We start from the raw sequence: 9,984 nt of genomic DNA, 5'->3' as shown, positions 1-9,984 counted from the left end.
GTCAATTTGTCCAGCATGTCATAGTCTTTGTTTTTGAATACAAATTTTGAAGTACACATATCGTCTCTCTAATAAAATTACATGGATCGGGAAACGATATAATGCTCGTACAATCGATTTTTATTTAATATGTCCTTTTAAACAAAATCAATATTACTTATTTATCATGTCGAAAATAGTTACATATCCAAAAATTACGAAAATTTATCGAGTAGAACAACTACTGTTGTGTTTTTAGTAAAATAAAAATAGCCTAAACATGTTGGCCGCCATTATGATGTAATCTAAAATATGTTTCTGAGTTATGTCCCCTGTTTCTGCAATCTTCACAGGCTACTTCAAAATATCTATGAAAGATTGTGCTGTCACTCATGCACACACACGCTCGTGCGCAAATAAACAAACGTTTATTAATTTCAATTTTCCCAAGTATTTGCACAAAAATAAGTTCTTCCAGTCACGGCATAATTTCAAATACGCCCACACGCTTTTCTCACAACAACAAAAGTAAAATGGACATATTTTTAGCGGACATAGTTGAAGACAGTACCACATGACACAAGTGACCAATGAAAAAATTTAGAAGATTGTTTTTTTAACGCTTTTCCAAAAACCAAATATCAGGAGCAGCAATCTTATGCTGGAGCCAGTTCAAAAAGTATTTAAACGCATCAAACATTCTTTCTTCCCTTTCCCCCCCCCTTCTTTCTTCTTCTCTTCTCGCTCCGACATGACACGAGAACATGCCTCGTTTTCCTCTCATCGTCACTTTCAAATCAGTCAAACCGATAATTACACATGCCACGCAGGCACTCAAAAATCACACTTATGCACACATGCACCCATTCCATACATTTTCTATAAGAATTAATAACAACGGACTACTTTCCTCATAGGACTTTTGAATAAGGTGAACTTTGCCAGTTAAAACACAAACCTTGAAATAAGGGCATTATTTTCACACAAGACTTTCACCTTCTAATCTTATTAATTCAACGAAGGACTTTCATCTAACATGATCTTTTAATTTTAATAATTCCACAAAGGATTTTTCACCTACTTTGAACATTCTAATCATAATGATTTCTCAAGAACTCTTGCCGTTCATCTTGTTATTCTTGTTGAAAAATAAATGCGGTGCATTTTAAACGAGAAGAAGGTGTCATTTTGTTTTATTCCTTTTTTTTATTATTTTGTTTGGGACAGAGAAAATTAATTTCACTTAAACTTCTTTCCCCCTCCCCCCCTACAAAATGCAATTTTCCCAGTTTCCTGTAAAAAAAATTTTTTATAACTATAAATGCCTTTCTACTCGATTAATTTTGGTAATTTTTGAATATATTACTATTTTCGACATGACAATTAAGTAATATTGTTTTTGCTTAAAAGGACATACTTTAAAACATTGATCTGTCGTTTGTCTTTATACAAGCACCTACGATACGTTTACTCATAATGTGAAATTTTAGTTTCTTTTATTTATTTATTTATTTTTAAATTGAAATTAACTAGTTTCCTTCGTTGGAAGGTTAAAATCACCATAAAATTCTTAACTCGAGCAAATGTGGTCCAAATAAACGTGGGGGCTTAGTTTAGTTCGCACCGTGTTTTAATTTGAATTATCTCCCCTTCGCAAAGCCGGTGTTTATTATAGTTCTTTTCACGTGTTATTATTTTCTTGTGTTTATTTACAACAAAAATTAATCAAATGCTCCAAGAAACATGAAATATTCAGCCGAATATGCAGTTTTTCATGCTGCCTTTCAGCTTTTTGAAAAAGAAGTGAGTTATGTTTTTTTTTTCTTCGGTACTTGTACAGTTTAATCAAGACATTAAAAAATGAAAAAAATCGAAAAAAATGTAAATTGTATGTATCCGTTATGGAAATGTCCTGTGTTGGAGCGGACATGTCTCCTGGTGTACTGTCATCTGTTGTCATCAGTTCGATATCTTCATTGTTAGTGTTGCTGTTGTTATTGGCATTTACTGAACTTGACTGGTTAGTCTTTCTACTGAGACTGTTTGTATATCTCCCGATGGCAGTTCGATTTGAAAGTGCTTGTTTTGCCTTTGGATGACCCTATGTGGTCCAGAGTATGGAGCTTCCAGTGGTTTTCGAATCCTATCCCTTCGAAGCCACACATGGGTCGCTGATTTTAGCTCTTCCGGTATGAATGCTTTTTGTGTTGTATGTAGCTGTCCTTCTGAGAGGAGCTTTTACATCTCTTTGGCCATTTTTCTTATGTCTTCCCCATGTAGATCTGGATTTTCTTGGTTCATTATTAGTTTTGGCAATAATAGTTGGGTCCCTGTAACTGCGGCAGCTGGGGAAAATCCTTGCTCGTTAGGCATGTTTCTAATGCCAAGCAGTACGATGGGTAGTGCATAGCCAGTGCCAGCTCTGCTGTCGTGTCATGATTGCAGTCTTTAGGGTCCGGTGTAGCCTTTCATCATTCCGTTCCCTCAAATACCCTCGTTTTTATAGTCGCAAACTGGCTCCCAGTGACTGTGATATTTGAGGTGTTTTTTAGGCGCGAAGCTGAGCTTCGCCGAAGCTCTGCCTCTGCCATTGGTCGATAATTATTTTGTGGTTATCTTATTTTTTTTCTTCCCAAGAGGAAGCTATGTGTGGAGCCATGTGCAAAAGACGATTTTTCATTTTGTCTCTCCGGTTGGCTGCCAATTCTCATCATGTTCCCAGTTCTCCGAAAAAAAAAATTCACTTAATTTCATCAAGTAGTTTTTTTTTGTTTGTTTTTTGTTTTATTTTTTTACAGCGAAAAAACAATTTGTTATGATACCGAGCAAAATGTTCGATTTTTAGGAAGAAAAGCTAGTATTAAAGATGGGAAGGGGTGTCAGCGCTTTAACTGGAGTTATCTCCCTTTGGCATTTCTAAAATTAAAACAATTTTTTTTTTAAATCCAAGATGGCTGCCTTCAAAATAAACCGTGTTTTTCTGCTGTAAAAAAAAAAACTACTTGATGAAATTAAGTGAAATTTTTTTTTTCGGAGAACTTTGTTCTATAACGAATACATACAATTTAAACTTTTTTCGGTATTTTCATTTTTTAATGTCTTGACTAAACTGTACAAGTACCTTTTCTTCTTTTATATAAGCGTTTACTATTGGCGACATTACTTATTTTGGTGCTTATGTTTTGGTGTGGTTTTTGTGGCAAGAGGATGTGTAATAATGATAATGCAAAAGAGTGTGAGGTATGCTTGCTTTGGTTTCATGCTAAGAGCCAAAAAATATCGCCAAACTGTATAGAGTCATCTCTGGGTATTCTGATAATGTTTCATAGTATTGCACAAGCACCTCCTGCAGGAGGGAGGCAAAAACTGCACCTGCAAGTCGTGACTATACAGAGAGACCAGCTAGAAATGCAGAAAACATTGGATTCTTTGATCACAGCCAACACCGAGACAAAAGCAACTCTAAAGTCTTTGGTCTCGGCCAATATGGAGACTATAACAATTCTATCAAAGCTACAAGCCGGCATGAAATTGCCTGACCGGAACTTGGGTAATCTAAAAAGTAGTTTGGATGATAAACTAGCTCGGATTGAGAAACAACAAGCTCATATTTTGACCCAGAAACCCACCAGTATTCAAGACATAACAGACATAGAGCAAGGACTGGTCGATGCCAATGCAGAATTATTAGCTACTAATAAGAATATAGAGGAAAGGGTGTCTGAACTGGCTAAATCACACGCCTATCCACCAACCCCAGGCACAAGGAGCCTTTGGGAGGTGAATTGGAAAAGTCTAAGTTGCACGACAATATTCACTCTACACAGATCTGAACGCTTCTTTCTTAGAACTGCCCGACTATGGAACACTGTTCTACTGGCTTGCTCCTTGACCGACTACAATATTGTTGCCTTCAAGTCCAATGTAAACAAGTTTGAAAAAGTCTGCCGATGTTCACTCTACACAGGTCTGAAAGCTTCTGCCCACTCCCTCCAGCAACCTGCTTTTATGGTGCTCGGGCGCACCTTAAAATCATGTGAGACGCAATTTTTTTAGAACTGTTCAAGATCATGGGCATTAAAAAACCACAGTCGCTATCTCGGATTTTTTCTGTTTTTCCTTCTCAGCCGCACAACAGACAGACACGAGCATATTTTTGTGGTAAGCCTTCTCTATTTTCCCCACGGAGGGGAGACTAAAAGAGCTTGAAGATATAGAACAAAGGAAACTGTACCTGATTATTTTTAACTTTCCCGAATCAGACACACCCAAGCTGTCCAAGAAATGATCGAGAAGGAATTAAAATTCACAGTGAAAATAAACAAGGGTACCCACCTAGGATCTCTCAACAGGAGAAATAGTAGACTACTAAAAGTGGAGCTGGATTCTCTTGGTGAAAAGAAACAAATATTAGTCAGGGCCAAGGAATTACATAACAGCACCAACAAGATCCACAGCAGAGTCTACATAAGACCTGACCTGACTAAGAAACAACAGATTGCCTTAAAAAACTGACCTGACTAAGATTGCCTAAAAAAACTTGCAGGCTAAGCTCCGAAAAGTCTGAAAAGCAGATCCCATCAAAAATTGGATCATCAAATGGAGAAGAATCATTGAGCAGGCACCCAATCCTGATCCCACAGCAGAACAGCAAACACAAAGGATATAAAGGTACCTTCAAGGCCACAAGCTCGGACTACAGAATGGAAGAACCACAGAAACTTATATCAATACCAATTTTTCTACTGAGCCAGTGACCCTACCCTCATATTTTTCATGTGAACTACTAGTGTTACTTGACACTCTTCAACAGAAGAGGATTAATATCTTAACTTATGGTCTTAATACCTTAGTCGAGTAATCAATGACCTATACTTATGATATGTGTCTTCAGAATGGCACTTATGGCAGCAATTAAAAGCAAAGAAAATACAAAAATGTCTGCATGATCTCCATACGATGAATTTTTACATGAACTCACAATTCACATTCAAAATGTCGATTTTTTTTTATAGGGTTTCGGGTAAGCTTACAACGAATATCATAGTTAAATTTGGGGCTGATAAGTCGTTTACCAGATATAAAAACATTTGTTATCCAACATAAAAGCTAATGTAATACGTGGCAGCCATTTTTTTCACAACCAAGGAATTAGTCATGTGCATGCGTGTGAAGCAAAACGATTGCGACTTTTTTCACTTCCTGCGACTGAAGCAGACAACAAAGCAAATATTTTGTTTCACTCACCCACCGCCAAAAATGGTCTTTATTCTGAAAGGCATTTTTAACATGGGGAGGTTGGGGGTTCTTATTCTGAAAGTCGTTCTTAACATGAAATTCAAGGAAATGAAAAAACCATAAAAACATACCCTCATTACGGAACAAAGATGAAATATTCCAAAAATCACGCAGTTTAATCAAGTAATTTTTTTTTTATTCAAGAAAATGAAATTTTATGACTAAGTGAGTGGGAATGTTTTTGTCAGCCATGATTACATCTGATGAAATAAAAAAGGGGGGGGGCAACTTAAATCATTACATTCAATGTAGTTTAATAGTAAAATCGCTAAAAATCGTAAATTTTGATTTTCTTAGTTTTAAAAAGAAACTACTTGATAGATTTATGCGATTTTTGGAATATGACGTCTTCATTCTGTAACAAGTATGTACATAATACAGTATTTTCTGTATTTTCTTTATTTTTAATTGCCACCATAAGTGCCAATCTGAATAAGAACCATTATTTTAAACAAAAAAAGTTGGAAAAAATTAGTCAAAAGCAATGGGTTTGTATGACTGTACAGTTGTCAAAAAACAAATATCTAACAATGTCACCATGACATTTATTGGGTTTCTACCACCATTTTGTTTTACTTCTTGTTGTGAACATTTAACATTTAGATATGAAATGAGGAGCAATAGGATAATATGGTAAGAAATAATTAAAAAATATTAAAAGTAGATACAATATATGAGTAAATTAAAAGGTCGGTAATAGTAAAAAGAAAAATATGAGTCACTATGAAATAATGGTGATCATTAAAGAAAAGCAAATCTATATATATATATATATATATATATATAAAAGTGTGTGTGTCTGTCTGTGTACATTTCCCTACACAATAACTCTGCCAATTTTCAGTCTACAGACTCGAAATTTTATATGCAGGGTATGGAGATTTGGGAAAATCTTTGTAATCCGTTTTCGGACTGAAATTTGGCTGTTAAGGGGTCAAAGTTCAACGATTTGACCTTTGAGTACTCTACCAAACTCCTCCACCAATTTTCAGTATAAACACTTGAAATTTTAGATATAGGTTCCTTGGACATGGGTCTAACTTAATAACTTGATTTGAGCCCAAAACAATAAATGTTAAGGGGTCAGAATAGGGGTCAAAGTTAAAAAAAAAAAAAAAAAAAAATTGACCTCTGCGATCTCTACCAAATTACTCAGACAATTTCTGGTTTAAACATATGAAATTTTACATAAAGGGTATTCAGAGATAGGGCAAGCTTTTTAATCGGTTTGGGTCGAAAATTTGAGCTACAAATATATAAATCTATGTATGTTTGCATGTCTGCCTAAAGCTTTCGATAGAGGTGACGGATTTTCACAAGATCAGTATTGTTTTGAACCTCGAAGCTTCAGACGACAAATACCAAAAAATTGGCTAAAAACATTCATTTCTTCACCAACATAAAAGCTAACTGGGCACTTTTCTACAGGGAGGGGTTGCTTTTTTTGCCGATATTTTCGAAAGTCATCCCCTCTTTTCAATTGTCTAGTCTTAATTTATCCTACGTCATTTCCGGTTTAGCAGTGGTCGTAACAGCAAAGACGTCAGGTTTTTTTCCTGTTCTTTTCCTCCCTTGTAGTACGGGTTTGAGCCTGCCTTCCTACTACCACTTTTTTTCTTTGCTCAACATACACCTCCAAACACCCCGAGCTGAAATGCTTGTAATATAAGAAAGGTAGATGAGAAAGAAAGAAAGAAAGAAAGAAAAAGCAAATAAAGGATACAGAAATACGTTTATAAATAAAACAATCTGAAAGTAAAGAAAATAGAATCCAAGAACTTTCTAAAAAATCCAGATTAAAAAAAAAAAAAGGTCAAAAATAAAAATAAAACATATTTATACAAGCTCAAGTGAAAACTTTAGGGTTCCAGATTTTTTTGCTCGTCCTTATAGTGTTGAGCTTTTTTATTTTGATAAGTTTTGCTTTGTTAAAGATACCGTTAGATGGGATGACTCTGACCACCCGGGATGACTTTGAGCCATTAAAATAAAAAAATAAATGTGTAAATAACTCTGCAGCAAATATTTGCTGCTGCACCACAACGTGTCAGTAAAATTATGAAATCTTATAGGACCTGGAAATTATATTTAAAATTCAGAGATCATATATTACTTAATCATTATTATTTCAATTTACATTTATTTTAAATGATCAAAGTCACCCAGGGTGGCCAGTGTCACCCCAGTTTACGGTATATTCTTTGATAACATAATTGTATTAAATATCAAGTTATATTCAACCAATGAACAGAGATATTTCTTAAATAATGCATAGATAGAGGGTGACAGTAGATTAGTGATTAACAACACAAACTGAAAACCTGGGCATGCCAAGTTCAAATCCAGTTCATTCCATGGAAACACTTTCATCTAACTCAAACTTAACTAGAGAGGTGGTAAATAAAATAACAAATAGATAATCTTACAATCTGTTAGCTCATAAGAAGGAGATGGGCTCTCTCTACCATGCTAGAAAGCTACTTATGTCTGAAAGTATCCTGTACCTCTATAAGGCCACCATTCGCCCATGTATGGAGTACTGTTGTCACATTTGGGACAGAGGCTGCAGCCTAGATGACAGTTCAAGACGTATCACTCCTGTACAGGGTTCAAAAGAGATTCACCAACCTGATAGGTCCTGAACTGTCATCTAGGCTTCAGCCTCTGTCCCATTGACAAAATGCTGCATCCCTCTGCCTGTTCTAATGGTGAAGGCTCTGACAAACTGCAAGCATTTGTACCCCCTTAACGTAAATACCCCCAACAAACCCGACAAGCAGCTAAATCCCACCCCTTCACAATAGAGATCCCTAGATGTAAGAAAGCCTTCTTCTCCAATACTTTCTTCCCCAGAACTGCTAGACTTTGGAACTCCCTTCCGGGATTCTGCTTTCCCAACTGTACTGACATGCAGAAGTTCAAGTGTAATGTGAACAGACATCTTGCTGCTTATCCAACTTGTGTCCCCGAGAGTAGCCCCCTACTTCAAAGTTGCACTGTGCCTTGTTTGGGGTAAAAATGGAAAAAAAAAAAAAAATTGTTAGCCATATTGCATGATCGCCAAAAGTAAAATAATCATTTGCTGTTATAAATTTTCGTTTTCTCTTTTCAGGTCTTATCGGCTAATTTAGATCTGGAAAACCTGTCTAAGAATGACTGTCGTCGCTTTATCCATATCATCAGTGCAGCTGTTGAAGAAATCAGCCAAGGACTTGAGAAAAAGAATTATTCTTTCACACAACAACATTGGCATTTCAACTTGCATCTGGTTGTCTTTCTTAAACTCTTCAGCCAAGAAAACCTTGAGAATACGATAGATAAACTCTCCAGTAAATTGTCATGTCCCGATGATTTATTGGTTATTGTTGCACCACTTCCACATGTGTCTCACACTTTCTACTTTGAACTTTTAAAGACTTGTTCATGGAATTTGCTTTTTATCGAGGTAAGATTATCATCGTATTCTGCTTAACATCCAGTTTACATGCTGGCATGTGTTTGACAGCTTTCAGAAATTGACTTCTAAACTAACCTATCTCTGGCAAGGTCTTTATTTATCCTTCTTTCTTTTCAAGTCCATCCTTATCACTTCCTCTTATGTTTTTCTTGGCTTTCCCTTGCCAACTGACTCTGATAACGCAACTGTTCTACACTTACTAACCAAAGAAATCTCATCCAATCTTTCAATGTGACAAACTTAAATAAAATAGTATGTTAAAAAGAAAGAAAACAACGAAGATAATTTCCAGAATATAAATATGGCCCCCTTACCCCGCAGATCCATCTACTACATTACTGTGTGAACTGACCCTGTTATCTCAACTGTACTACATTTATTAACCCAGGCACTCTCATTCATTCTGTTAGGGTGACTATACCATTGAAGTCTCCTGTTCTTCATATATCTATACTCATCATCCATTTTACATGCTGGCATGTTTTGGACAGCTTTTAGAAATTGACTTCCAAACTAACCTATCTCTGGCCAGGTATTTATCCTTCTTTCTCTCAAGTCCATTCTTATCACTTTCTTCCATGTGTTATCACATCAGGCTGTCTGAAGATATCGGCTTCTTGCCCAAAATGCACCAAACGTTGATGTTTTTGTCCTTTCCCTTTGCAAAACTCAATCATGTTTTGCAAAAACAAAAACAAGAATTTTCCTCTACAAAACAACCAAACTAAACACCATGAATAAATATTTGAAGATATAAAGAAACTTTTAACAAAATGACCTGATTTGGCATTAAATAACATGAAAAGGATTGATATGCCATAAAACAAACAACCAAGATTTAAAGATTTGTTCATAGAATTTGCTTTTTATTCAGATGAGGGTATCATGGTACTCTGGTTAACATCCATTTTATATTATGCCATATGTTGGATGGCTTTTAAAAATTGGGTACTTCTTCAGAATTTCAACCAAACTATTTCTATTTTAACATTTATCTAACACTAACAGTTTTAGGTTTAGTTTGGCAAAAATTATGATATTAGCGCCCCCCCCCCTCATCCCCCCCCCCAAATTGTTAGGAAGTGAAAAAAAATTTTATCAACAGAACTAAAATATAGCGAGTAAAGTTAGTAGGAAATATAATGGATCAGGAAGTTGTTTAGCAAGGCACACAAAGGCAGCTAAAACAGGATTGTTAATCAAAGTGTGTTAGGTGACTGGGACAAAAGGTTAGACATACAGGTTGATAT

The 9,984-nt window shown here is 35.6% G+C and overlaps 1 protein-coding gene across 1 annotated transcript in view; it reads left to right on the top strand.

The window, feature by feature from the left end:
- The first annotated feature begins 1,617 nt into the window (after window positions 1-1,617).
- LOC145296705 (uncharacterized) overlaps window positions 1,618-9,984 on the top strand; it is a 52,683-nt gene continuing 44,316 nt past the window's right edge. The window contains exons 1-2 of the mRNA XM_080142681.1: window positions 1,618-1,782; window positions 8,390-8,722. Coding sequence (XP_079998807.1) covers window positions 1,723-1,782; window positions 8,390-8,722 — 393 coding nt within the window. The 5' untranslated portion in view covers window positions 1,618-1,722. The remainder of the gene's footprint in view (window positions 1,783-8,389; window positions 8,723-9,984) is intronic.

Source organism: Euprymna scolopes, chromosome 17 (genome assembly GCF_053919585.1).
Source record: "Euprymna scolopes isolate OS-2025 chromosome 17, ASM5391958v1, whole genome shotgun sequence".
Lineage (NCBI taxonomy): Eukaryota > Metazoa > Mollusca > Cephalopoda > Sepiida > Sepiolidae > Euprymna > Euprymna scolopes.
Note: the sequence above shows the minus strand (reverse complement) of the source record. Positions and strands in the feature narration are given on the sequence as shown.